This window comes from Ornithorhynchus anatinus, chromosome 2, assembly GCF_004115215.2.
Source record: "Ornithorhynchus anatinus isolate Pmale09 chromosome 2, mOrnAna1.pri.v4, whole genome shotgun sequence".
Lineage (NCBI taxonomy): Eukaryota > Metazoa > Chordata > Mammalia > Monotremata > Ornithorhynchidae > Ornithorhynchus > Ornithorhynchus anatinus.
The window spans coordinates 170756037-170783289 of record NC_041729.1 but is presented as its reverse complement, the minus strand read 5'-3'; the positions used below and the strand labels follow the sequence as shown (position 1 = coordinate 170783289).

The 27253-nt window shown below is 49.7% G+C and overlaps 1 protein-coding gene across 1 annotated transcript; it reads right to left on the bottom strand.

Moving 5' to 3' along the window:
* On the bottom strand, positions 1 to 27253 carry LOC114806168 (C-type lectin domain family 6 member A-like). Its single transcript, XM_039915068.1, has 5 exons — positions 26542 to 27253; positions 17821 to 17952; positions 2101 to 2315; positions 1215 to 1324; positions 1 to 282 (listed from the first exon to the last, which is right to left on the bottom strand). Exons 3-5 carry the CDS (start codon positions 2311 to 2313, stop codon positions 105 to 107), a joined length of 501 nt encoding a protein of 166 aa, XP_039771002.1. The 5' UTR covers positions 2314 to 2315; positions 17821 to 17952; positions 26542 to 27253; the 3' UTR covers positions 1 to 104.

Genomic DNA, 27253 nt, shown 5'->3' with positions numbered 1-27253 from the left:
CGTACAGTGCCCCTCCCACAATAATTGCTCAATAAATAATTGGATGAATGAATGAATAACGACCCGCTGGCCCTGTTGTCTGGTTCCATCCCCGCTCTTCAAGCTCAAGCTCCCCTGGCTTGAGTCCGTGACGTCGGGCAGCTCCGACCACCAGCTCCCTTCTCGCAGATCCAGTTATGTCTATCAGTATCATTACACGATGCTGTTGACACGTTACCATGGCGAATCGTAGCACAGTGATGGTCTCTAGTATCTGTTTTATTGATATTTTCCAGCGGCACCCTGTGGAGACAGAAGTCCAGGCACCATTATGTCAAACTCTGCTCGAATCCAGGCCAGAGGCAGATACCAGAGATGCAGACCAGGGGCAGAGACCTGAAATGTGGACCGGGGCAGAGGTCAGAGATCCAGGCTGAGGAAGGTGGTACATGGTTTCGCCCCCACCCCCACAACTTCCGCCTGGAGGGAAATGCCAGCCTGAGTAATAACAATGGCATCTGCTAAGCCCTTACTATGTGCCAGGCACTGTACTTGGTGCTGGGGTAGATGCAATCAAATCGGGTTGGATGCAGTCTGTGCCCCAGGTGGGGCTCACATTCTCAATCCCCATTTTACAGATGAGGTAACTGAGGCACAGAGAAGTGAAGTGGCTTGCCCAAGGTCACACAGTAGACAAGAGGAGGAACCGGGCTCAGAACCCAGGACCCTCTGACTCTCAGGCTTGTGCTCTATCACTACGCCATGCTGTTTCTCAAGACCAATGACCCATATGGTCATTCCCCTGCCTGACAGGGCCCATACTGAGCCAGTGGTAGCTGGGATGCCTGGTCTAGCCGAGGACCGGAGGAGCTTTCCTGGGTGCGCCACTGGGAATGTGGAGTTTGGTGGGGAGGGGTTACGGCTGTCTGAAACCTCTCCCCTACACTGAGGGAAAGGAGACTTCCCCTGCCCCCTGACCCTTGGACCCCTCCCAGCCTGGAGATTCAGGCAGGTGAACATGAACCTGGATCAGAACCCTGGGGATGGGAGTTGGAGCACTCCTTATTTCCCTAACCCCCTGTTCCCTACTCTGTCCCCCCAACCCAGGTCCACAAGAGGCCACGTCCAGAGACTCAGCCCATCGTCCACCACCCTGGGCTGGGCTGGAGCCATGGGGGACCTGAGGTCACCTCTGCTCAGGGGTGCCGCCATTGGATAACGGGAAGGGAACCTACTTGCTCTCTATCAGAGGCTCGCCATTGATCCATCGCCACTGGTCTTGGATTTTGTTGAGACCGATGTAGTAAAAACATCCCGATGGTCTTAATCTGCTGTGGAGAAACTCCTGCAAGAGGGTTGGGCAGGGATGGGGGAAGTTAATAATAATAATAATGTTGGTATTTGTTGAGTGCTTACTATGTGCAGAGCACTGTTCTAAGCGCTGGGGTAGACATAGGGGAATCAGGTTGTCCCACGTGGGGCTCACAGTCTTAATCCCCATTTTACAGATGAGGGAACTGAGGCACAGAGAAGTTAAGTGACTTGCCCACAGTCACACAGCTGACAAGTGGCAGAGCTGGGATTCAAACTCATGAGCCCTGACTCCAAACCCCATGCTCTTTCCACTGCGCCATGCTGCTTAATGGAGGAGACTCCCCCCACCTCTCTGTCCATAGACATGACCCAGCACTGGCAAGTGGGGGAAAGGAATGTTGCATCTCCCTGAGAAATTCGATGGAGAAGAAGGAGCTGAGATACTGGAAGGGGAGGTAGGGGTGGGGGTGAAGTCTTGGGGGGAGGGTTGAGAGTCGGAGAAGGAGCTGGAGACCTTTGTGGATCTTAGAATGACTGGGAGAAAGGGGGAGGCTGCGCTCCTGGACCCTTCCTGCAGGCACAGGGGCTGCCAAGTAACTGAGGAATCATGGGGTCCATGTTAAGGGTCCAGGGCTCCTCTAGCTTGCAAGGACAGAGGGGGTTACCAGCTCCCTTTGCCCTGGACATGGAGCACAGGGATGGAGAGGGAGGGATGAAGGCCCGCAGGCAGTGAGAGTCCCAGTGCGTCTGCCGCTCCGGGCATGTCGGGGGGGGGAGGTGCTTGGAGCCCCTTTATCTTGGCCTCACCAGCTCCTGTCTGCTGTTGATGATCACAAGGTCAGCCCCGTCGCGGGAACATTCCCGTCGGCTGCAGTTCCAGGTGCCATGTTTCTCCTGGTCACAGTCTGAACATTCTTTGCACTTGGGTTGTTTGCCACCACAGTTTTGTGAGGTCTCACAGATGAGGTAGCAGCTTCCCCCAAAGGCCTCCCAGCCTTCTGCATTGCAGTTCAAGGACATGGCTGGGAAAGAGATCAGTGGGTGGGAGTGAGGCCCAAAGAGGCCCCCACAACCTCTGCCCAGTTCTCCGACGTAGGACCTCTGGCCCAGTCCCTGATCCGCCATCCCAGCAGAAGGCCCCAGGCCCTGGCTGAGCCCCCTGGGGTCACAGAATCCCCCTGTATAGCCCACATGGTGAGATTCGACTGCCTTCAGCAACTGATGGGCAGAGCTTAGACTCGGGGCCCTCAGCTCTGGGGTGGGGGGCAAAGGGGAAGAACAGGGGAGAAGGAAACTCTGACCATTCCAAAGGTCACTGTGTCCTGGGTAATCGGGGGTTTTGAGGGAGAGTAGTGATGGGGATCAGAGCAGGGGAGGGGTTGGACTCTGTCCACTCCATGGGCCCCTGTGTCCCGGGGAATCAGAGTTCAATGGGGAGGGTTAGGGTGCTGGGGGTGGGGATGGATTTGGGATGTGGATATGAGATGTTCATCCCCTTGATTCTTATTGCTTATTGATTCCCCGATCTTATTGCTATTGTTCTTGTCTGTCCGTCTCCCCCGATTAGACTGTAAGCCCGTCAAAGGGCAGGGACTGTCTCTATCTGTTATTGATTTGTACATTCCAAGCGCTGAGTACAGTGCTCTGCACATAGTAAGTTCTCAAAAAATGCTATTGGATGAATGTCCCAGAGACCTCACTACAACCCAGCTGTAACCATGCCCGCGGGGTTCCCGGTGCCAGTGAAGAGACACTGCTAAGGGTGGGGTTTTTTCCCCAGATGAGGCACTTTGGATTCACTGCCTGACAGCTCAGGGGAGTGAGGGTGTCACAGTCACGAGTGTTGGCATCTGAAGCATTGCTCCAGGTGAGGCCTCAGCCCATCTGATCCTGGGGGAGTGGAATAGGGATCTGGGATAGGGGTTGGGGATCCTGCAAGACCCTACCTCAGAATTTAAAACTGCCATGAAGTCCAGTACGAAATACTAGATTGACCGGGGAGAAGGATGGGAAGTGGCTGCAGACGGCCAGTCTCCTCCCACCAGAGGACATGGCACAACACGCAGCAAAAATGACCCAGTTAGCAAGGTAGTCCACGGTCCACAGAAGTGGTGACATCGATCAGCTCTTGGGGGGCAGTTGGGTAAAAGCCAATCAGCCACAAGCCCCTGGAGGGGGTGGGGGCAGGTAGGGGGAAGGTGCAAGAAATGTCCTGGAGGCACAAGGCCACACTGCCCTGGCTGGAGTGAATGGTCACTTGATCATTGGCTGGACAAAGACAGAGAGAGAGAGAGAGAAAGAGAAAGAGGGAGGACCCTCCCGAGTACACCTGGGGAGTGGACTGAATTCAGCACCTGGATAAGGAGTATGGGGATTTCTGAATTCAGTATAATACTAGGGATTTCACAGAGGGTGGGGAGATTAGGTTCAGCTCTATCTAATAAATATTTTGGCCTCTCCTTTATAAAAGCAGGTTCATTGCCACTGTGGGCCCTGCTCAGAGGTGGGAGAGGAGCTGACACTGGGAGTGGGGGGGTAGGGGGCGGAACAATAATAATAATAATGTTGGTATTTGTTAAGCGCTTACTATGTGCCGAGCACTGTTCTAAGTGCTGGGGTAGACATAGGGGAATCAGGTTGTCCCACGTGGGGCTCACAGTCTTAATCCCCATTTTACAGATGAGGGAACTGAGGCACGGAGAAGTTAAGTGACTTGCCCACAGTCACACAGCCGACAAGTGGCAGAGCTGGGATTCGAACTCATGAGCCCTGACTCCAAAGCCCGTGCTCTTTCCACTGAGCCACGCTGCTTCTCCAAAGGATGGTGGGAGGGATAGGTACAGAGAGTTTCCTTGGACTGGCCGGATCTGGCCTGCTAAAGAAGAAGGGTAGAAAGAGAAATGGTCCGTGGTCAGCGTTGGCAGGGGAATAGCTGTGTTGGAATATTTTAAGCCCTGATTTGAGTCATTGTTCATTGTATCTGAGGACAGAGAGAGGCAGGGGAATAGCTAATATGCAATATTCTTTGCCATGATTTGAGTTGTTATTCACTGTATCTTAAGACACAGAGGGGCATGGAGAGTAGCTGGGTTGGAATATTCTTGGCCCTGATTTGAATTATTGTTCATTGTATCTGCGGACACAGAGGGGCAGGGGAAAGGGTGTCCAGGCAATAGAGTCCCCTCCAACCCCACTCCACACCCTGGGACCCTGGTCAACTTTCCCCTCCTAAGGAATGAAGTGGTGGCGTGCAGATGGGGGAGAGAGAAGAAGAAAGAAACTCGAGAAAGACTTCCTTTCCTTTCCTTGCCTTGCCTTGCCTTGCCTTGCCTTCCTTTCCTATTTACTGAGCCCTTATTGTGTGCAGAGCACTGATCTAAGCACTTGGGAAATTATAATACAACAATAAACAGGCACATTACCTGCCCATAACAAGCTTACCATCTAGAGTGGGGGATCCAGGCATCAATACAAATAAATAAAATTACAGATATGTACGTAAGTTATGTGTACATGGGAGTGGGGAAGAGCAAAGGGAGGAAGTCAGGGCAGCATGGAAGGGAGTGGGAGATGAGGAAAAGTGGGGCTTACTCTGGGAAGGCCTCTTGGAGATCTCTGCCTACAGTGAAATTACAGTCTAGAGGGGGAGATAGACATTAATACAAATTAATTACAGATATGTACATAGGTTCTGTGGGGCTGAGATGCAGAGAAAAATAAAGGAAGCAAGTCAGGGCGATGTATAAGGGAGTGGCAGAAGAGGAAACAGGGGCTTAGTTGGGGTAGGCTTCTTGGAGGAGATGTACTTTCAATAAGGCTTAGAAATTGAAAGGGGAAGAGGATGTAATTGTCTGTCAGATTTGAGGAAGGAGGGCGTTCTAGGCCAGAGGGAGGACATGGGCAAGAGGTCCGTGTCAAAATAGAGGAGATCGAGGTACGGTGAGAAGGTTAACATTACAGGAGTGAAGTGTGCGGACTGGTTTGTAGTAGGAGACAAAAACTCGTCACCATTGGCGCTTAAGCACTCCTTCACCTTGCCCCTTCCTACCTCACCTCGCTTCTTTCCTTCTATAACTCAGCCCACATACTTTGCTCCTCTAGTGCTAACCTTCTCACTATGCCCCGATCTTACCTGTCTTGCCACAGACTCTCTGGCCCACGTCCTACCTCTGGCCTGGAATGCCCTCCCTCCTCAAATCTGACAATAACTCTCCTCTCACTTCAAAACAATTTTGAAGGCACATCTCCTCCAAGAGGCTTTCCCAGACTAAGGCCCCAGTTTTCCTCATCTTCCACTCCCTTCTCCTTTGCCCTGACTTACTCCCTTTATTCTTCTTCCTGATCCCAGCCGCACAGCACATCTGTATATATAATAATAATAATGTTGGTATTTGTTAAGTGCTTACTATGTGCCAAGCACTGTTCTAAGCACTGGAGTAGATACAAGGTAATCAGGTTGTCCCAGGTGGGGCTCAGAGTCTTAATCCCCATTTTATGAATGAGATAACTGAGGCACAGAGAAGTTAAGTGACTTGCCTAAAGTCACACAGCTGATAAGGGGCAGAGCCCACAACCTCTGACTCCCAACCCCGGGATCTTTCCACTAAGCCATGCTGCTTGTCAGCATGACTGTATAAAGATAAGTGAGTGTATTAATGTAATAGCAGTTTGGATGGAGAGGGAAAGGAGGATTTTAGTCATGCTGTGAAGGTGGTACTGACAAGATTTATTGATGGATGGAATATGAGAGTTGAATGAGAGACAGGAATCAAGAATAATGCCAAGGTTACAGGCTTGAGAGGCAGGAAGGATGGTGGTGCCATCCACAGTGATAGGAAAGTCAGAGTGGGGACAGGGTTTGGGTGGGAAGATAGCAGCTCACGCCTGGACAGTTGTCCACAACCATGGACAGACTCCCCTCTCCTGAGTGTAGTCCAATCAATCAATCAATGGTAGTCAGTCTGATAACCTTGTATCTACCCCAGTCCTTAGCATGTAACAAGTACTTAATAAACACTGCCATAATCAATCGATGGCATTTAGGACTAACAGTGTGCAGAGAAAAAACTGTTCTAAGCACAAGGGACACTAATTAGTGTTTACTGAGTGCTTATTCTGGGTAGAGGAATGGACTAAGCACTTGAGAGGGGACAATACAATTAGTAGGCATACACCTGTCTTAAAAGATCTTCGAGTCTATTAAAGGAGAAAGTCACTAGGGTAAATCACAGGTAGCAGGGTGTCCCCAATGTGGGCACAGTTCCCCAATGTGGGCACAGTTGCAGCAGGAGGGTGAGAGTGCTCCTGTTCTTGGGTGAGGCAGAAGGGCTGAAGAGGAAATTAGGGAGAGGAGATGGGAGAATATGACCTGGGGAAGGTCTGTCTTTCCCTAGAAATGGAAGTCAGAGAAAAGAAGCAGCATGGCCTAGTAGATAGAGCACAGGTCTGGGAGTCAGAAGGAAGTGGGTTCTAATCCTTGCTCTGCCACATGTCTGCTGTGTGACCTTGGACAAGTCACTTCATTCATTCATTCATTCAATAGTATTAATTGAGCATTTACTATGTGCAGAGCACTGTACTAAGCGCTTGGAGTGTACAAATCGGTAACAGATAGAGACAGTCTTTGCCCTTTGACGGGCTTACAGTCTAATCGGGGGAGACAGACAGACAAGAACAATGGCAATAAATAGAATCAAGGGGAGCAACATCTCATTAAAAGAATAGCTAATAAATAGTATCAAGGTGATGTACATCTCATTAACAAAATAAATAGGGTAATGAAGATATATACAGTTGAGAGGGAGAAGAGGAGCCCATGCAGTCCCGGCTCTAGAGGAAAGGCCATGTGTCTGCCCTAGGGAGCCCACAGAAGAGGAATACAGGAGGCTGGGGTGGTGCTCAGAGACTGTTAGCCCGTGGGGGTCTCCCTATACCATGGGGGTCCTGCCTGCAACACTGAGAGGGACACTGGGCAGGCATAGTAGAGACATGGTCATGGTGTGATTGTGGAATGGGAGCAGATTGCGCTGACTGGGGCTCCTGGCCCCTGCCTCTCAGCTGCTCCCTACGCTGCTGGCTGTCATCTGAGGGGCCCGTCCACTTCTTCCCTCACCACAAAGTTCACTGTCTGTTCCAGAGGCCTCACTGCAACCCAGCTGTAATCATGGCTGCAGAGGTCCCAGTGCCAGTGAAGAGACACTGCTATGGACGGGGTTCCTCCCCCAGACGTGGCCCTTTGGCCTCACTGCCTGACAGCCCGGAGGAGCGAGGGTGTCACGGTCATGAGTGTTGGCAACTGAAGCATTGCTCCAGGTGAAGCCTCAGCCCATCCGATCTTGGGGGAGTGAAATAGGGGAAAGGGATACGGGCTGGGGATTCTGCGAGACCCTACCTCAGATTTTAAAACTGCCAGGAAGCCCAGTATGAGATACAAGATTGAGTGGGGAGAAGCATGGGAAGTGGCTTCAGAAGGCTAGTTTCATCCCACCAGAGCGCATGATGTGACAATGCAACAAAAATGACCCAGTTAGCCAGGTAGTCCAGGGTCCACGGCGGGGGTGGGGGAGACACATAGATTAGGGCTGGGGGGAGGGGAAGCAGGGTAAAAGCCAATCAGCTAGATGCCCATGGAGGGGCGGGGGGAACTGGGTGGGAGGACGCGCAAGGAAAGAAGAAGTCTTGGAGGCGCAAGGCCATGCTTCCCTGGCTGGAGTGAATGGTCACTTGATCATTGGCTGGACAAAGACAGAGAAAAAGAGAGAGAAAGAGGGAGGACCCTCCAGAGTACACCTGAGGAGTGGATTGAATTCAGACACCTGGATAGGGAGTGTGGGGATTTCTGACTTCAGTATAATACTGGGAATTTGACAGAGGGTGGGAAGATCAGGTTCAGTTCGATCTAATCAGTGCTTTGGCCTCTCCTTTATAAAAGCAGGTTCAGATCTACTGTGGGCCCTGCTACAGAAGCGCGAGAGGAGCTGACACTGGTGGAGCAAAGGAAGGTGGGAGGGACAGGAACAGAAAGTCTCAGTGGACTGGCCGGATTTGGCCTGCTATAGAAGGGCAGAAAGAGAAATGGTGCCTGGTCAGGGTTGGCAAGGGAATAGCTGTGTTGGAATATTCTAGACCCTGATTTGAGTCATTGTTCATTGAATCTGAGGACAAAGAGGGGACTAGCTAGTTTGGAATATTCTTTGCCGTGATTTGAATCATCATTCACTGCATCTTAAGACACAGAGGGGCAGGAGAGTAGCTGGTTGGAATATTCTTGGCCCTGATTTGAATCACTCTTCATTCTATCTGAGGACACAGAGGGGCAAGGGAAAGGGTGTCCAGGCAGTAGAATCCCCTCAAACTCCACTCCACCTGCTGTGACCCTGGTCAACTCTTCCCTTCTCAGAAATGAAGAAGCAGTGTGAACAAATACCAACATTATTATTATTATTATTAAATGAAGGGGTGGTGTGCAGGTGGGGGAGAGAAAAGAAGAAACTCAAGAAAGGAATTCTTCATTCATTCATCCATCCATCCATCCATCCATCCATCCATCCATCCATCCATCCATCCATCCATCCATCCATCCATCCATCCATCCATCCCATCCTATTTACTAAGCCCTTACTGAATCCAGAGCACTGAACTAAATGCTTGGAAAATTATAATACAACATTAAACAGACACATTACCTGCCCACAATGAGCTTACCCTCTAGAGTGGGGAAGACAGACATCAATAAAAATAAATAAAATTACAGATATGTACATAAGTGCTGTGGATATGGGAGTGGGGAAAGAGCAAAGGGAGGAAGTCAGGGAGGCATGGAAGGGAGTGGGAGATGAGGAAAAGTGGGGCTTAGTCTGGGAAGGCCTCTTGCAGGAGATCCCTGCCTACAGTTAACTTACAGTCTAGAAGGGGATAGACATTAATATAAATTACAGAATTTATATGTATTTATTTTACAGAACTAAATTACGTTAAATGTGGATGCAGGGAAAAATAAAGGAAGCAAGTCAGAGCAACGTAGAAGGGAGTGGCAGAAGAGGAAACGGGGGCTCAGTAGGGGTAGGCCTCTTGGAGTAGATGTATTTTAATCAGGTTTGAAGTTGCAAAGGGGGCAGGGCTGTAATTGTCTGTCAGATTAGAGGAAGGAGGGCATTCCACATCAGTGTGAGGACATGGGCGAGGGGTCCGTGTCAAAATAGAGGAGATAATAATAAGAATAATGTTGGTATTTGTTAAGCGCTTACTATGTGCCGAGCACTGTTCTAAGCGCTGGGGTAGACACAGGGGAATGAGGATGTCCCATGTGGGGCTCACAGTCTTAATCCCCATTTTACAGATGAGGGAACTGAGGCACAGAGAAGTTAAGTGACTTGCCCACAGTCACACAGCTGACAAGTGGCAGAGCAGGGATTCGAACTCATGAGCTCTAACTTCAAAGCCCGTGCTCTTTCCACTGAGCCACGCTGCTTCTCATTCAGGTACAGTGAGAAGGTTAACATTACAAGAGTGAAGTGTGCAGGCTGGGTTGTAGTAGGAGACAAAAACTCCTCACCATTGGCATTAAAGCAGTCCATCACCTTGCCCCCTCCTACCTCACCTCACTTCTCTCCTTCTACAATGTAGCCCACATACTTTGCTCCTCTAGAGCTATCCTTCTCACTATGCCCCATCTCACCTGTCTTTCTACAGCCCCTTGGCCCACATCCTGCCTCTGGCCTGGAACGCCCTCCCTCCTCAAACCTGATAGTTACTCTCCCCCGACTTCAAAGCCATTTTGAAGTCACATCTCCTCCCCAGTTTTCCTCATCTCCTGCTCCCTTCTGATTTGCCCTGACTTACTCCTTTTGTTCTTCCTCCCAATTCCAGCCCCAAAGCACATGTGTATATATAGTAATGATAATGTTGGTATCTGTTAAGTGCTTATTATGTGCCAAGCACTGTTCCAAGTGCTGGGGTAGATATAAGGTAATATGGTTGTCCCACATAATAATAATAATAATAATGTTGGTATTTGTTAAGCGCTTACTATGTGCCGAGCACTGTTCTAAGCGCTGGGGTAGACATAGGGGAATCAGGCCGTCCCACGTGGGGCTCACAGACTTAATCCCCATTTTACAGATGAGGGAACTGAGGCACAGAGAGGTTAAGTGACTTGCCCACGGTCACACAGCCGACAAGTGGCAGAGCTGGGATTCGAACTCATGAGCCCTGACTCCAAAGCCCGTGCTCTTTCCACTGAGCCATGCTGCTTCACATAGGGCTCACATTCTTCATCCCCATTTTACAGATGAGGTAACTGCGGCCCAGAGAAGTGAAGTGACTTGCCCAAGTTCACACAATTGAGAAGGAGCGGAGCCGGAATTAGAACCCATGACCTCTGACTCCCAAGCCCGGGCTCTTTCCACTGAGCCATGCTGCTTCTCATATATCTGTAGTTTTATTTATTTGTATTTATGTCTGTCTCCCCACCTCTAGACTGTAAGCTCATTGGGGACAGGGAATGTCACTGTTTATTACCGTACTGTCCTTTCCCAAGCACGTAGTACAGTGCGCTGCACACATTAAGCACTTAATAAATATGATTGAGTGAATGAATGAATGAATGAATGCATGAATGAATGATTGAGAGGGCAAGGTGATTGAGTTTTTTAACGTCAATGATGAGGAGTTTTTGTTTGATGTAACGGTGCATGGGCAACCCTTGGAGTTCCTCGAGGAGTGGGGAAACGTGTCCTGAACGTTTCAGGAGAAAAATGATCCGAGCAATAGAGTCAAGTGTGGACTAGAGTGGGGAGAGACCAGAGCAGGGGAGGTCAGCATGGAGGCTGCTGATAGTAATCCAGGCTGGGTAAGATAATAGATAATAATGATAATGATAATAATAATAATGATAGTTGTTAAGCGCTTACTATGTGCCAAGCACTGTCCTAAGCACTGGGGTAGATACAAGGTAATCAGGTTGTCCCAGGTGGGGCTCACAGTCTTAATTCCCATTTTACGGAAGAGATAACTGAGGCACAGAGACATTAAGTGACTTGCCCAAAGTCACACAGCTGATAAGTTGCAGAGTCGGGATTAGAACCCACATCATCTGACTTGCAAGCCCGGGATCTTTCCACTGAGCCATGCTGCTTGTCAGCCTGATTGTATAAGGATAAGTGAGTGTATTAATGTAATAGCAGTTTGGATGGAGAGGGAAGGGATTTTAGTGATGTGGTGAAGGTGGAACTGACCAGATTTATTGATGGATGGAATATGAGAGTTGAATGAGAGAGAGGAATCAAGAATAATGCCAAGATTACACGCTTGAGAGGCAGGAAAGATGGTGGTGCCATCCACAGTTATAGGAAAGTCCCATCAATGGCGCGGGGACAGGGTTTGGCTGGGAAGATAACAGTTCATACCTGGACCGTTGTCCACAGCCGTGGACAGACTCCCCTCTCCTGATCGTGGTCCAATCAATCCGTGGTAGTCAGTCTGATAACCTTGTATCTACCCCAGTCTTTAGCATGTAACAAGTACTTAGTAAACATTGCCGTACTCAATCAATCGATGGCATGTAGTACTAACAGTGTGCAGAGAAGAGAACTGTTCTAAGCACAAGGGACAGTATTTAGTGTTTACTGAGTGCATATTATGAGTAGAGGAATGGACTGAGCACTTGAGAGGGGACAATACAATTAGTAGGCATACACCTACCCTAAAGGATCTTTGAATTTATGTAAGGAGAAAGTCACTAAAGTAAATCACTGGTGGGAGGAAGAAGGAAAGTGGATGTGCAAGGGAGTGAGTACTTAGGTAACAAGGTGTGCACGACGTGGGCACAGATGCTGCAGGATGCTACGAGTGCACCTGTTCGTGGGTGAAGCAGAGGGGTTGAAGAGGAAATTGGGGAGAGGGGGCGGGAAAATATGTAACCTGGGGAAGGCCTGTCTTTTGCTAGAAATGGAAGTCACCGTAAAGAAGCAGCATGGCCTACTAGGTAGAGCACAGACCTGGGAGTCAGAAGGACCTGGGTTCTAATCCATGCTATGCCACTTGTCTGTGTGTGACCTTGGGCAAGTCACTTCACTTCTCTGTGCCTCAGTTCCTGCATCTGTAAAATGGGGATGGATACTGTGAGCCCCTTGTGGGACAGGGATGGTGTTAGCCCCACGGCACTATGTACATATCTGTAATTTATTCATATTAATGTCTGTCTCTCCCTCTAGTGTGTAAGCATGTTGAGGCTAGGGAATATGTCTGTTTATTGTTATAGTGTATTCTCCCAAGCACTTAGTACAGTGCTTTGCATAGAAAAAGCACTCTATGAATTCATCCATTCATTCATTCAATAGTATTTATTGAGCACTTACTGTGTGCAGAGCACTGTACTAAGCGCTTGGAAAGTACAATTCAGCAGTAAAGAAAGACAATCCCTGCCTTCACTGGGTTTAATAACCCTATAATCTTGTCACCACCCCAGCAGGTAGTATAGGGCTTGGTACATAGTAAGTGCTCAACAAATACTATCATCATCATCAGACCACTAGGCCAAGAAATTTGACATCTGGGGATTCTGGCTCCTGCTTCTCCAAGCACTTCTTCTAAACGGCTTTGATTATGCATCAACCTCCTTGCTGACCCCCCTGGCGCCCCAATCATTTTTCTAAAGATCTATTCAGCCCACATATCTCCATTCCTCAAACACCTCCAGTGGTTGCCCATCCTTCTCCAAATCTCCACATCTTTTTGCCATCACTAACAACCAACAGAAACTCCTTACCATCATCCTTGAGGCATTTAATCTGCTCTCCCCTTCCACCTTACCTCACTGATTTCCTGCAACCATCCAACCCACCCACTTCTCTCCTTTAACACCAATTTACTCACTGTAACTCTTTCTCATCTGTTTTGCTGTTGACCACTTGCCCACATCCTCCTCCTGGCTTGAAACATCCTCCTGCTTCATATTTGACAGTCCACCACTCTCTCTACCTTAAAAGCCCTACATTAAATTCACACCTTTTAGGCAAGTCTTTCCCTAAATTCTCATTTCCCCATTTGCCCTCTCTTCTGCACCACTTCCTCTATCTGTCTTCCATTCTTTGTTGCCTAGATACTTAGTTTTGCAGCGTGGCTCAGTGGAAAGAGCCCGGGCTTTGGAGTCAGACGTCATGGGTTCGAATCCCCGCTCTGCAACCTAATAATAATGTTGGTATTTGTTAAGCGCTTACTATGTGCAGAGCACTGTTCTAAGCACTGGGGTAGACACAGGGGAATCAGGTAGTCCCACGTGGGGCTCACAGTCTTAATCCCCATTTTTACAGATGAGGTAACGGAGGCACAGAGAAGTTAAGTGACTCGCCCACAGTCACACAGCTGACAAGTGGCAGAGCCGGGATTCGAACGCGTGACCTCTGACTCCAAAGCCCGTGCTCTTTCCACTGAGCCACGCTGCTGTGTGACTGTGGGCAAGTCACTTAACTTCTCTGTGCCTCAGTTACCTCATCTGTAAAATGGGGATTAAGACTGTGAGCCCCACGTGGGACAACCTGATTCCCCTGTGTCTACCCCAGCGCTTAGAACAGTGCTCGGCACAGAGTAAGCGCTTAACAAATACCAACATTATTATTATTATTGTCATTCTTAAGCATTTAGATTTTTACCTCCCCCACACAGAACACTTACCTACATATCCACCTGTAATTCATTTTTATGTCTTTTCCCCTTCTAGACTATAAACTCCTTAGGAACAGGGATCATATCCACCTACTCTGTTGGGCGGTACTTTCTCAAGCGCTTAATACAGTGCTTTCTACAGAGTAAACACTCAATAAACACTGATCATTTATGTTTGACCAGTGAACTGGACCTCAGTTTTGTGAGTGTGTCCTCTCCACCCTGTCAGAGCCTGAGAGATGCCTATGGCATCTGTGGGTCCCCACCCCCCTCACCCACCATTCTGGAAAGCAGCAAGGCCTAGTGGAAAGAGCCCAGGTTTGGGAGTCAGTGGACCTGGGTTCTAATTCCCGTTTTACCACCTGTCTGCTGTGTGACCTTGTATAAGTCACTTCACTTCTCTCTTCCTTAAATTAACTCATCTGTAAAATGGGGATTAAGATTGTGAGCCCTATGGGGGACTTCTTTGTCATCCCATCACCTCAAACCTAATATGTCTAAGACAGAACTTCTTATTTTACCACCCAAACATTGCTCTTCTCCTGACTTTCCCATCACTGTAGATTGCACCACCATCCTTGCTGCATCATAAGCACATAACCTGGGTATTATCCTTGACTCCTCTGTCTCATTCAACCCACACATTCAATCCATCACAAAATCCTGTTGTTCCACCTTCACAACAACCCCAAAAAATTTCCTTTCCTCTCCATTCATTTATTCATACCCCTGGGGTATTGCATCAGCCTCCCTGCTGACCTCCCTGCTTCCTGTCTCTCCCCTCTCCAGGCCATACTTCACTCTGCTGCCCCAATCATTTTTCTACAAAAAAAGTTCAGGTCATGTTTCCCCACTCCTCAAGAAGTTTCACTGATTTATTCAATCTCATTTATTGAGTGCTTATTGTGTGCAGAGCACTGTACTAAGCACTTGGAATGTACAATTTGTCAACAGATAGAGACAATCCCGTCCCAACGAAGGGCTCACAGTCTAAAAGGGGGAGACAGACAACAAAACAAAATGAGTAGTCAAGCATCAATACCATCAAGATAAATAGACTCATAGCTATATACACATCATTAATAAAATAGAGTAATAAATAATATATACAAATACACACAAGTGCTATGGGAAAGAGAAGGGGGTAGAGCAGAGGGAGGGAGTAGGGGGAATGGGGCAGGGAGTAGGGGCAGAGGGAAAGGGAAGGCTCAGTCTAAGAAGGCCTCCTGGAGGAGGTGAGTTCTCAGTAGGGCTGAAGAGGGGAAGAGAGTGGGTTTGGCGGATGTGAGCAGGGAGGGCATTCCAGGTCAGTGGTAGGACGTGGGCCAGGGGTCAATGGTGGGACAGACAAGAACGAGGAACCGTCAGTGGTTGCCAATCCACCCCTGCATCAGACAGAATTTCCTCACCATTGGCTTTAAAGCACTCAATCACCTTGCCCCCTCCTACCTCACCTAGCTATTCTCCTTCTACATCCCAGCCCTCACACTCCACGCCTCTCATGCTAACCTTCTCACTGGGCCACGTTCTCACCTGTTCAGCTGTCAATGCTTGGCCCACATCCTACGTCTGGCCTAAAACACCCTCCCTCCTCAAATCCACTAAACAATCAACTTCGCCCCTTCAAAGCCCTATTGAAAGTTCACCTCCTCCAAGAGGCCTTCCCACACTAAGCCCCTCTTTTCCTCAGCTCCCCTACTTTCCCTGTCACCCCGACTCATTCCCTCTGCTCTACCCGCCTCCCTGCCCCACAGCACTCGCTTATATATGTACAAATCTATAATTCAATGTATTTATATAAGTGCCTCTTGACTTGTTTTGGTGTATATACACCTATAATTCCATTTATTTATATTGATGCCTGTTTACTTGTTTTGATGTCTGTCTCCCCCCTTCTAGATTGTAAACCGGTTTGGGCAGGGATTGTCTTTTGTTATGGCTGAATTTTACTTTCCAAGGGCTAAGTACAGTACTCTGCACATAGTAAACACTCAATAAATACAAATGAATGAATAAATGACTACAACAACCCAGCCCATACACTGTGCTCCTCTAATAAGAATAAGAAGAATAATTCTAGTGTGCTACAAGCAAATCAGGTTGGACACAACCCCTGTCACACTTAGGGCTGACATTCTTAATGCTAACCTACTCACTGTTCCTTGATCTCGTCCATCTCACCTCTGATTTCTCGCTCATCTCCTGTTTCTGGCTGAGAACACCCTCTCTCCTCAAATCCAACAGACAATCACTCTCTCCCCCTTCATGGTCTTATTGAAGGCACATCTCCTCCAAGAGGCCTTCCCTGACTAAGCTCTCCTTTCCTCTTCTCCCACTTCCTTCTGAGTTGCCCTGACTTGCTCGCTTTATTAGGGAAGCAGCATGGCGTAGTGGATACAGCACTGGCCCGAGAGTCAGAATCATTATAATAATAATAATGACGATGATGATGATGGTATTTGTTAAGCACTTACTAAGTACCAAGCACTGTTCTAAGCACTGGGGGAGATACAAGATTGTCCCACGTGTGGCTCACAGTCTTAATCCCCATTTTACAGATGAGGTAAGTGAGGCACAGAGAAGTTAAGTGACTTGCCCAAAGTCACACAGCTGACAAATGGCAGGGCTGGAATTAGAACCCACGACCTCTGACTCCCAAGCCCGTGTTCTTTCCACTGAACCACATCACGGGTTCTAATCCCAGCTCTGACATTTGTCTTCTATGTGACTTGGGCAAGACACTTTACTTTTCTGTGCCTCAGTTACCTCATATGTGAAAAATGGGGATTAAGAGTGTGAGTTCAATGTTGATTAACTTGTAACTATCCCAGTGTTTAGCACTGTGCTTGGCACACATTAAGTGCTTAACAAGTACCATTTGTTCATCCCCTCTCCCAGCCAACAGCACTTATGTCTGTATCTGTAATTTATTTATATATATTGACGTCTGTCTCCCCCTATAGACTGCAAGCTCGTTGTGGGAAGGGAATGTGTTAGTTTATTATTGTATTGTACACGACCCAGTGCTTAGTACAGTGCTCTGTTCACAGTAAGCATTCAATAAATAAAACTGACTGACTGTGACTGTGTCCCACCCAATTATCCAACCCAGAGCTTAGTATAGTGGCTGCCACATATTAAAAGCTTAATGATAATAATAATTATAATATTTGTTAAGTTCTTACTATGTGCAAAGCACTGTTCTAAGCCCTGGAGTAGATACAGGGTCATCAGGTTGTCCCATGTGAGGCTCACAATCTTAATGCCCATTTTACAGATGAGGTAAATGAGGCACAGAGAAGTTAAGTGATTTGCCCAAAGTCACACAGCTGGTAAGTGGCAGAGCTGGGATTAGAACCCATGACCTCTGATTTCAAAGTTCGTGCTCTTTCCACTAAGCCACGCTGCTTCCTTACAAATACTGACTGCTTAATACAATATTACTTAACAAATACTCATATTATTATTGTTATTAATAATGTTATTATTATCCCAGATCAGCCTGTGTCAATCACCCAAACCCTCATCTGGAGCACTGGCATGGACTGAGCCTCCTGCTTGCTCTACTGAATGGGGCTCTGAGGGAAATGCTCTGAGGTGGCCACGGAGGGTGTGAGGGTCTTGACACCAGCAAGGGGCTGGGAGGGGCCTGACACTGCAGAAAGGAGGAGGAAGGAGAGAGAGGTGGCAAAAATGGGATTCAGAGCAACCTCTGGCCCTGGGAGATACTTCCCTTCCAGAGAGGGACCCCCACCAACAGGGGGACCTCCTGATGCCCAGCCCCTGGTATCACATTTCCAAATTGTTCAGAAATTTCTAGGTTTCTAGCTGAAACCAGATTCTCAATGAGAATCCCACGGATACCTCTTGGGGTGCAGTCTGAGGTCTGGGTGGTCCAGGAGGGCTGGGTGGTTTGGGGGGTCCTGAAGGTCAGGTTAGTCAGATTGGTGAAGTTGGAGTTGATGGCAGCTGTCTGGGTCTGGGAGTTCGGGAGAGCTGCAGAGAGGAACAGGAGAGAAGGAGACATCATCAGAATGGGATATGCAGAGAAATTTTCCTTTCCTCTGCCCAAGGGGACACTCAAGCGGGACACGTCTTCACCTCCTGATAGAGCGGAGCTCCTAGCTGGGATCTGTTCTGCCCCGGCCTGGGGTCAGCCAGGGCCCCTTCTGCTTCCATTTCAGGGACACTAAAACTCCTCACCATTGGCTTTAAAGCAGTCCATCACCTTGCTCCCTCCTACTTCACCTCACTTCTCTCATTCTACAACCCAGTCAACACACTTTGCTCCTCTGGTGCAAAGTTTTCAATCTCAATTCTCAATCTCAATCTCACCTGTCCCTCCGCAGACCCCTAGACCACATTTACCTACAGAGAAGCAGCGTGGCTCAGTGGAAAGAGCCTGGGCTTGAGAATCAGAGGTCATAGGTTCTAATCCCAGCTCTGCTGCTTGACAGCTGTGTGAATTTGGCCAAGTCACTTAACTTCTCTGTGCCTCAGTTACCTCAGATATAAAATGGGGATTAAAACTGTGAGCCCCAAGTGGGACATCCTGATCAGCCTGTATCCCCCAGGGCGTACAGCAGTGTTTTGCACATAGTAAGCACTTAACAAATACCACCATTATTATTAGTGGAAAGAGCCCGGGCTTGGGAGTCAGAGGTCTTTGGTTCAAATCCCAACTCTGCCACTTGTCAGCTGTGTGACTGTGGGCAAGTTACTTAACTTCTCTGTGCCTCAGTTTCCTCATCTGTAAAATGGGGATTAACTGTGAGCCTCAGATGGGACAACCTGATTACCCTGCATCTACCCCAGTACCTAGAACAGTGCTCTGCACATAGTAAGAGCTTAACAAATACCAGCATTATTATTATTATTATTATTTTAGCTATGTTGGGAAGGTGTAACCAACAGGATTTACTGAGGGATTGAATATGAAGGTTGAATGAAAGAGAGGAGTCAAGGATAATGCCAACTTTACAGGCTTGAGAGACAGCAAGGATGGTAGCACCACCCACAGTGACAGGAAAGTCAATGAGCGGGGACATGGTTTGGGTGGGAAGATAGCCTTCACCTAGACTGTTGTCCACAGTCATGGAAAGACACCTCTCTGATGAGCATGGTCTCATCTGTTTTGCTGTTGACCACTTGCCCACATCCTCCTTCTGGCTTGAAACATCCTCCTGCTTCATATTTGTCAGTCTACCACTATCTCTACTTTCAAAGACCTATTAAAATCACATCTTCTAGGCAAGGCCTCCCCTATGTCCTCATTTCCCCATTTGCCCACCCTTCTGCACCATTTCCTCTGTCTGTCTTCCATTCTTTGTTGCCTAGACACTTGCTTTTGTAATTCTTAAACACTTTGATTTTTACCTCCCCAACACACAGCATTTATCTACATATCCACCTATAATGTATTTTAACGTCTTTTCCCCCTCTAGACTATAAGCTCCTTATGAGTAGGGATCAAATCCACCTACTCTGTTGGACTGTACTTTCCCAAGCACATAATACAGTGCTTCGTACACCGTAAACACTCAATAAATACTCATAACTGATGTATGACCAGTGAACTGGACCCCAGGATTGTGAGTGTTTCCTTTCTAGCCTCTCAAGGCCTGAGGAATGCCTGTGGCATCTGTGGGTCCTTCCACCAGTTCCTGGCACAAAGTAAACACTTAACAAATACAATTATTATTATTATTAATTATTATTATCAACTAAGATTGACCAACCCAAATTAATATGAATGAATAAATTACACATATGCACAGAAGTGCTGTGGGGCTGGGAGCAGAGATGAATAGAAGAAACAAGTCAGGGCTACACAGAAGGGAGTAGGAGAAGAGGGAAGGAGGAGAAGCAGCGTGGCTCAGTGGAAAGAGCACGGACTTTGGAGTCAGGGCTCATGAGTTCAAATCCCAGCTCTGCCACTTGTCGGCTGTGTGACTGTGGGCAAGTCACTTAACTTCTCTGTGCCTCAGTTCCCTCATCTGTAAAAGGGGGATTAAGACTGTGAGCCCCACGTGGGACAACCTGATTCCCCTATGTCTACCCCAGCGCTTAGAACAGTGCTTGGCACATAGTAAGCGCTTAACAAATACCAACATTACTTAGTCATGGCAGGCCACTTGGAGGAGATGTGCCTTCAAGAAGGAGATGAAGGGAGGGAGAGTAAATGTCAGATACAAAGAGGGAGGGCACTGCAGGGCAAAGGCAGCATGTGGTGAAAGTTCACTAGTGAGAAAAACGAGATCGAGGTACATTGAGAAAACTAGAATTGGATGAGCAAAGTGTACGGGCTGGGCTGTATTAGGAAAGTAGCAAGGTGAGTCTGAGGGGTAAGTTGATTTGAGTACTGTAAAGCCAAAAGTAAGGAGTTTCTGTTGGATGTGGAAAGGGAAGGGCAACCATTGGAGGTCCCTCAAGAGACTATTGGAGGTTCTTGAGGAGTGGAGAGAGGCTGGAAGGGAGGAGCGGCGATAGTCTGGAGGGGAGGAGAGGAGAGAGGTCTGGGGAGAGTCCCATAGGGAGTGTGACATAGAGAGGGGCATAGACTCAGGAATAAACACCTCCCCAGGACCCCAGGGCCCCAGGAAGCCCACAGGACCTTGGGTAATTCTCCAAGGCAAGAATCGTGGCCATGTGTGTGAGGGTTCAGCCACGGGGTCTGAGGTCACAGCCCCAGGCTGTGGAGCATGGGGCAGATTCTGGGATCTGGCAGCTGGGGAGAGGAGTTCTTCTGAGCCCTCAGTGTCCTGAGTCGGGGGGTCTGGCATCCTCAGGTGGGCCGGGCAAAGTCCATACTCACACAGAACGAAAACCAGGGTCAATATCGATATCAGCAGCTTAATGGTCAATGTCACTGCAATGTGAAACACCAGGAGGCGGCTTATGGTGCTGGGAGATCTGAGGGGGAGGAGACACCCCATTATCAGAGTGAGCTGCATCCACCAATCCCGGCTCCTCTGCAGGGGCTATATGGCGGGCCTGGGGACCAGACCTGGTGGGGGGCTTACCCTTTTCCCCCTCCTCCCCTCTAGCTTCTACCCCACACATCCAATCCGTCACCAAAACCTGCCGGTCTCACCTTTATAATATCGCCAGATCCTCCTTTTCCTCTCCACCTAAACAGCTATCTTACTGGTACAGGCTCTCATAAAATCCCAGCTGGATTATTGTGTCAGCCTACTCTCTGATCTCCCTTCCTCCTCTCTCGCCACGCTCTAGTCTATTCTTCACTCTGCTGCCCAGCTCATCTTCCTGCAGAAACGCTCTGGGCATGTCACTCCCCTTCTTAAAATCCTCCAGTGGTTGCCTATCACACTCTGCACGAAACAAAGACTTCTCACTCTAGGCTTCGAGGCTCTCCATCACCTTGCCCCTTCCTACCTCTCCTCCCTTCTCTCTTTCCACTGCCCACCCTGCACGCTCTGCTCCTCTGCCGCCCACCTCCTCACCGTCCCCCGTTCTCGCCTATCCCACGTTGACCCCTGGGCCACGTCCTCCTGCTGGAACGGACCCCTGGAACGCCCTCCCTCCTCACCTCCGCCAAACTAATTCTCTTCCCCCCTTCAAAACCCTACTTAAAGCTCACCTCCCCCAAGAGGCCTTCCCAGACTGAGCTCCCCCCTTTCTTCCCTCTGCTCCCTCCATCCCCCCCTTCACCTCTCCAAAGCTAAACCCTCTTCTCCCCTCTTTCCCTCTGCTCCTCCCCCTCTCCCGTCCCATCCCCTCAGCACTGTACTCGTCCGCTTAACTGTATATATCTTCATTACCTTATTTATTTTGTTAATTCATTCAGTAGTATTTATTGAGCGCTTACTATGTGCAGAGCACTGTACTAAGCGCTTGGGATGAACAAGTCGGCAACAGATAGAGACAGTCCCTGCCGTTTGACGGGCTTACAGTCTAATCGGGGCAGATGGACAGACAAGAACAATGGCAATAAATAGAGTCAAGGGGAAGAACATCTCGTAAAAACCGTTGGCAACTAAATAGAATCAAGGCGATGTACAATTCATTAACAAAATAAATAGGGTAACGAAAATATATACAGTTGAGCGGACGAGTACAGTGCTGTGGGGATGGGAAGGGAGAGGTGGAGGAGCAGAGGGAGAAGGGGAAAAAGAGGGTTTAGCTGCGGAGAGGTAAAGGGGGGATGGCAGAGGGAGTAGAGGGAGAAGAGGAGCTCAGTCTGGGAACGCCTCATGGAGGAGGTGAGTTTTAAGTAGGGCTTTGAAGAGGGAAAGAGAATCAGTTTGACGGAGGTGAGGAGGGAGGGCGTTCCAGGACCGCGGGAGGACGTGACCCAGGGGTCGACGGCGGGATAGGCAAGACCGAGGGACGGTGAGGAGGTGGGCGGCGGAGGAGCGGAGCGTACGGGGTGGGTGGTAGAAAGAGAGAAGGGAGGAGAGGTAGGAAGGGGCAAGGTGATGGAGAGCCTTGAAGCCTAGAGTGAGGAGTTTTTGTTTGGAGCGGAGGTCGATAGGCAACCACTGGAGTTGTTTAAGAAGGGGAGTGACATGCCCAGATCGTTTCTGCAGGAAGATGAGCCGGGCAGCGGAGTGAAGAATAGACTGGAGCGGGGCGAGAGAGGAGGAAGGGAGGTCAGAGAGAAGGCTGACACAGTAGTCTAGCCGGGATATAACGAGAGCCCGTAACGGTAAGGTAGCCGTTTGGGTGGAGAGGAAAGGGCGGATCTTGGCGATATTGTAGAGGTGAAACCGGCAGGTCTTGGTAACGGATCGGATGTGTGGGGTGAACGAGAGAGACGAGTCAAGGATGACACCGAGATTGCGGGCCTGAGAGACGGGAAGGATGGTCGTGCCATCCACGGTGATAGAGAAGTCCGGGAGAGGACCGGGTTTGGGAGGGAAGATGAGGAGCTCAGTCTTGCTCATGTTGAGTTTTAGGTGGCGGGCCGACATCCAGGTGGAGACGTCCCAGAGGCAGGAGGAGATGCGAGCCTGAAGGGAGGGGGAGAGGACAGGGGCGGAGATGTAGATCTGCATGTCATCTGCGTAGAGATGGTAGTCAAAGCCGTGAGAGCGGATGAGTTCACCGAGGGAGTGAGTGTAAATGGAGAACAGAAGAGGGCCAAGAACTGGCCCTTGAGGAACTCCAACAGTTAAAGGATGGGAGGGGGAGGAGGCTCCAGCGAAGGAGACTGAGAATGAACGGCCAGAGAGGTAAGAGGAGAACCAGGAGAGGACAGAGTCCGTGAAGCCAAGGTGAGATAAGGTATGGAGGAGGAGGGGATGGTCGACAGTGTCAAAGGCAGCAGAGAGGTCAAGGAGGATCAGAATGGAGTAGGAGCCATTGGATTTGGCAAGAAGGAGGTCATGGGTGACCTTAGAGAGAGCAGCCTCGGTAGAGTGGAGGGGACGGAAGCCAGATCGGAGGGGGTCTAGGAGAGAATGGGAGTTAAGGAATTCTAAGCATCGATTGTAGACGACTCGTTCTAAGATTTTGGAAAGGAAGGGTAGTAGGGAGATAGGGCGATAACTGGAGGGGTAAGTGGGGTCATGAGCGGGTTTTTTTAGGATGGGGGAGACGTGGGTATGTTTGAAGGCAGAGGGGAAGGAGCCCTTGGAGATTGAGTGGTTAAAAATAGAAGTTAAGGAAGGTAGGAGGGCAGGGGCGATGGTTTTAAGAAGGTGAGAGGGAATGGGGTCCGAGGCGCAGGTGGAGGGGGTGGCACTTGCGAGGAGGGAGGAGATCTCCTCTGAGGATACTGCAGGGAAGGATGGGAAAGTAGGGGAGGGGGTCGGTGGGGGGGAGGGGAGAGGCGGAGGGGTGACTTTGGGGAGCTCAGACCTGATCGTGTTAATTTTCGTGAGGAAATAGGTGGCCAGATCATTGGGGGTGAGAGATGGGGGAGGGGGAGGAACAGGGGGCCTAAGGAGAGAGTTAAAGGTCCGGAACAGTCGGCGGGGGTGACGGGCATGGGTGTCGATGAGGGAGGAGAAGAAGCTTTGCCTGGTGGAGGAGAGGGCAGAGTTAAGGCAGGAAAGGATAAATTTGAAGTGTGTGAGGTCGGCTCGGTGCTTGGACTTTCGCCAGCAGCGCTCAGCAGCTCGAGCATAGGAGCGTAGGAGGCGGACGGAGGAGGTGATCCAGGGCTGTGGTTTAGTGCAGCGAGAGCGGCGGAGGGAAAGGGGGGCGAGAGAGTCAAGATGAGTAGAGAGGGTGGAGTTGAGAGCGGAGACCTGATCGTCGAGAGTGGGAAGAGAGGACAGGGCGGCAAGGTGAGGAGAGATGCTATTGGAGAGACCGATGGGATCGAGAGAGCGGAGGTCTCTGTGGGGCAGTAGCGAAGATTTGCAGGGGGAGGCAGTGTGAGAGATGAGGCAGGTGAGAAGGTTATGGTCAGAGAGAGGGATTTCAGAGTCGGTGAGGGAGGAGATAGTGCAGCGGTAGGAGATGACGAGATCGAGGGTGTGTCCGAGTCGGTGAGTGGGCGCGGTACGGTGGAGGAGGAGGTCGGCAGAGTCGAGGAGGGATAGCAGGAGGGCGGCAGAGGAGTCGTCGGGTACATCCGTATGGATGTTGAAGTCTCCGAGGATCAGAGTGGGCAGAGAGAAGGAGAGAAGGAAGGTGAGAAAGGGGTCAAGGTAGTTGAAGAAGTCGGAGGTGGGACCGGGAGGGCGGTAGATGACGGCGACAAGTAACTGGAGGGGGTGGTAGAGGCGAACGATATGGGCTTCGAAGGAGGGGAAGGAGAGGGAGGGGGGAGGAGGGATAGTGCGGAAGCGGCAACGGGGCGAGAGGAGGAAGCCGACGCCTCCTCCCTTACCGGTGAGTCTGGGGGAGTGGAAGAAGGAGAGGCCTCCGCCGGAGAGAGCGGCGACGGAGACCGTGTCTTCGGGAGAGAGCCACGTTTCCGAAAGGGCGAGGAGGAGGAGAGAGCGAGAGAGGAAAAGGTCATGGATGAAAGGTAGCTTACCTGTAATAGAGCGGGGGTTCCAGAGGCCACACTTGAAAGTAGCTGTGGGTGCAAGGGGGGGAGGGGGGGAAGGGTGGGGGAGAGGAGGGTTTGGATGGGAAGGAGGTGGCGGGGCCCTGGACGGGGAGAGGGGGATGAGGGGTAGCGGTGGGACAGGAGGACTGGGATGGGGCATGAGTGGGGAAGAGAGAAGGGGGGAGGGGGTGAAGAGGGGGTTTGGTGGGGGGAAGAGTAGGGGGAGGGGGAAGAGGGGTAGTGCTGGTAAAGTGGGGTTCTAGGGCGGGAGAGGGGAGGGGGGGAGGAGACAGAGGAGAAAGCGGGAAAGAGCTGAGCAAGAGAGGGGAAGGGGAAGGGGAAGGGGAGGATAGGAAGGGGCGGGAGGGGGGAGGGGGGGAGGAGGGACATGGAGAGGCCAGAGAGGTGGGTGGCAGCACTGACAACAATAAACAGTAATAAACGAAACGAAATAAACTGTACATCGCCCTGATTCTATTTATTTGCTATTGTTTTAATGCGATGTTCTTCCCCTTAATTCTATTAATTGTCAAGGTCCTTGTCTGTCTGTCTCCCCTGATTAGACTGTAAGCTTGTCAAAGGGCAGGGACTGTCTCTGTTACCGATTTGTACATTCCAAGCGCTTAGTACAGTGCTCTGCACATAGTAAGCGCTCAATAAATACTATTGAATGAACTTAACAAATATCATAATAATAATAATACGACTAGGCCCTCATCCCCCAACCCTGAGACTGGAGGCTCAGCCCTTCTCCTTTCCGGGGCCAGTGACCTCTGGAACTTAGCATTCACTTGTTCATCTACTCCAGTGATCCATCCCCATCCCCAGTCCCTGGGCCACTTCCCACTCTGACCTCTCTCAGGTTCCTTTGCTCCTAGGCCCAGGTCTGATTCTTCATCCCCCCTGCCCTCACACCCCTCCTCATTATCACAGTTACTATGCGTGGCTCAGTGGAAAGAGCACAGGCTTCGGAGTCAGAGGTCATGGGTTCAAATCCTGGCTCTGACACTTGTCAGCTCTGTGACTGTGGACAAGTCACTTCTCTGTGCCTCAGTTACCTCATCTGTAAAATGGGGGATTAAGACTGTGAGCCTCACGTGGAACAACCTGATTACTCTGTATCTATGCCAGCACTTAGAATAGTGCTCTGCACATAGTAAGCGCTCAATAAATACCAACATTATTATTAAGTGAATCAGAGAAGACACCTTCCCTGTCCCACACAGGGCTCACAGTCTAAGTAGGAAGGAGAACATTTATTGAATCACCATTTTACAGTTAAGGAAATTGAACCACAAAGACATTGAGTGAATTGCCCACGTTCATATAGCAGGAAAATGACAGAGCTGGGATTAGAAACCGGGTCCTCTGACTCTCAGGTCCGTGCTCTTTCCACTAGGCATCACTGCTTCTCATCCCTTCAGGTCAGCCAGTTTCCCTAGCCCCCCCAGGTCTTCAGCCTCCTAGTCTCCCAGCCTTCCAGACCCCAGTTTCATAGGCCCAGCCCTACAAATTCACAGCCTCCTGATCACAGTCCCCCAACCTCTCAGGCTCCCAGCCCCTTAGCGCCCCCCAGCCTAACCCCTCTCTGACCACTCCTCCTCTCACCCTGGACTCACCTTGCTGGGTTCCTCCAGCTGTCCATGATTGTGTCCAGTGCTGGCCAGCTGCCAGAATGGGGTGGATTCAGCAATGAGCCTGGCTATCATCCATTTTTCTCTCCGGTGGCTGGAGCTCTATGACTTCACTCTCCTGTGCATAGGTCAACTGTGGTCTACAGATTCCACCCCTCCTGTTCTGAGGTCAGTCTCTCATCATACCTTTCTTACACAGAAGTGACCGCATGTGTTTGGGGACTTCCTGCTAATGGAGCTTCAGCTTTCGGGGTTTTCCCAAAGACCAGGTTTTAATGTGGACACTGTCATGCAATGGAGATGAATCTAACTGAGGGCTCTGATGTTTTGGTGTCCCAGATAAAAGTAACAATCAATTAATCATTCAGTGGTTTGGAGTACCCACCGTGCGCAGAGCAGTGTACTAAGTGCTTAGGAGAGGCCAATAGAGTTAGTAATTAGGATTCCTCCTCTCAGGGGCTTACAATCTAAAGGGGAGACTGAGACTGAAATCAATTTCAAGTCAGGAAAGCCCTTTCTAGATCCCCAAAGTCACTCTTCAATCTCACCTCCTGCACTAACCCTTCCCTCATTCAATCCCCAAAGCCCCAGCTATACCAGCCCATCAATCGAACAATCAATCAATCGAATTTATTACTATCATGGTAAATATTATTGTCATACTTGTTAAGGACTTAGTATGTGTCAGCACTGTACT

What these genes read in the sequence shown, in the direction of transcription:
- LOC114806168 (XM_039915068.1), bottom strand. Translation starts at nt 2,313, where the DNA reads ATGTCCTTGAACTGCAATGCAGAAGGCTGGGAGGCCTTTGGGGGAAGC. An exon ending in TCAACAGCAGACAGGAGCTG is followed by an intron (nt 1,325 to 2,100) that starts GTGAGGCCAAGA and finishes ACCCTCTTGCAG; the next exon opens with GAGTTTCTCCACAGCAGATT. An exon ending in GAGCCTCTGATAGAGAGCAA is followed by an intron (nt 283 to 1,214) that starts GTAGGTTCCCTT and finishes CTGTCTCCACAG; the next exon opens with GGTGCCGCTGGAAAATATCA.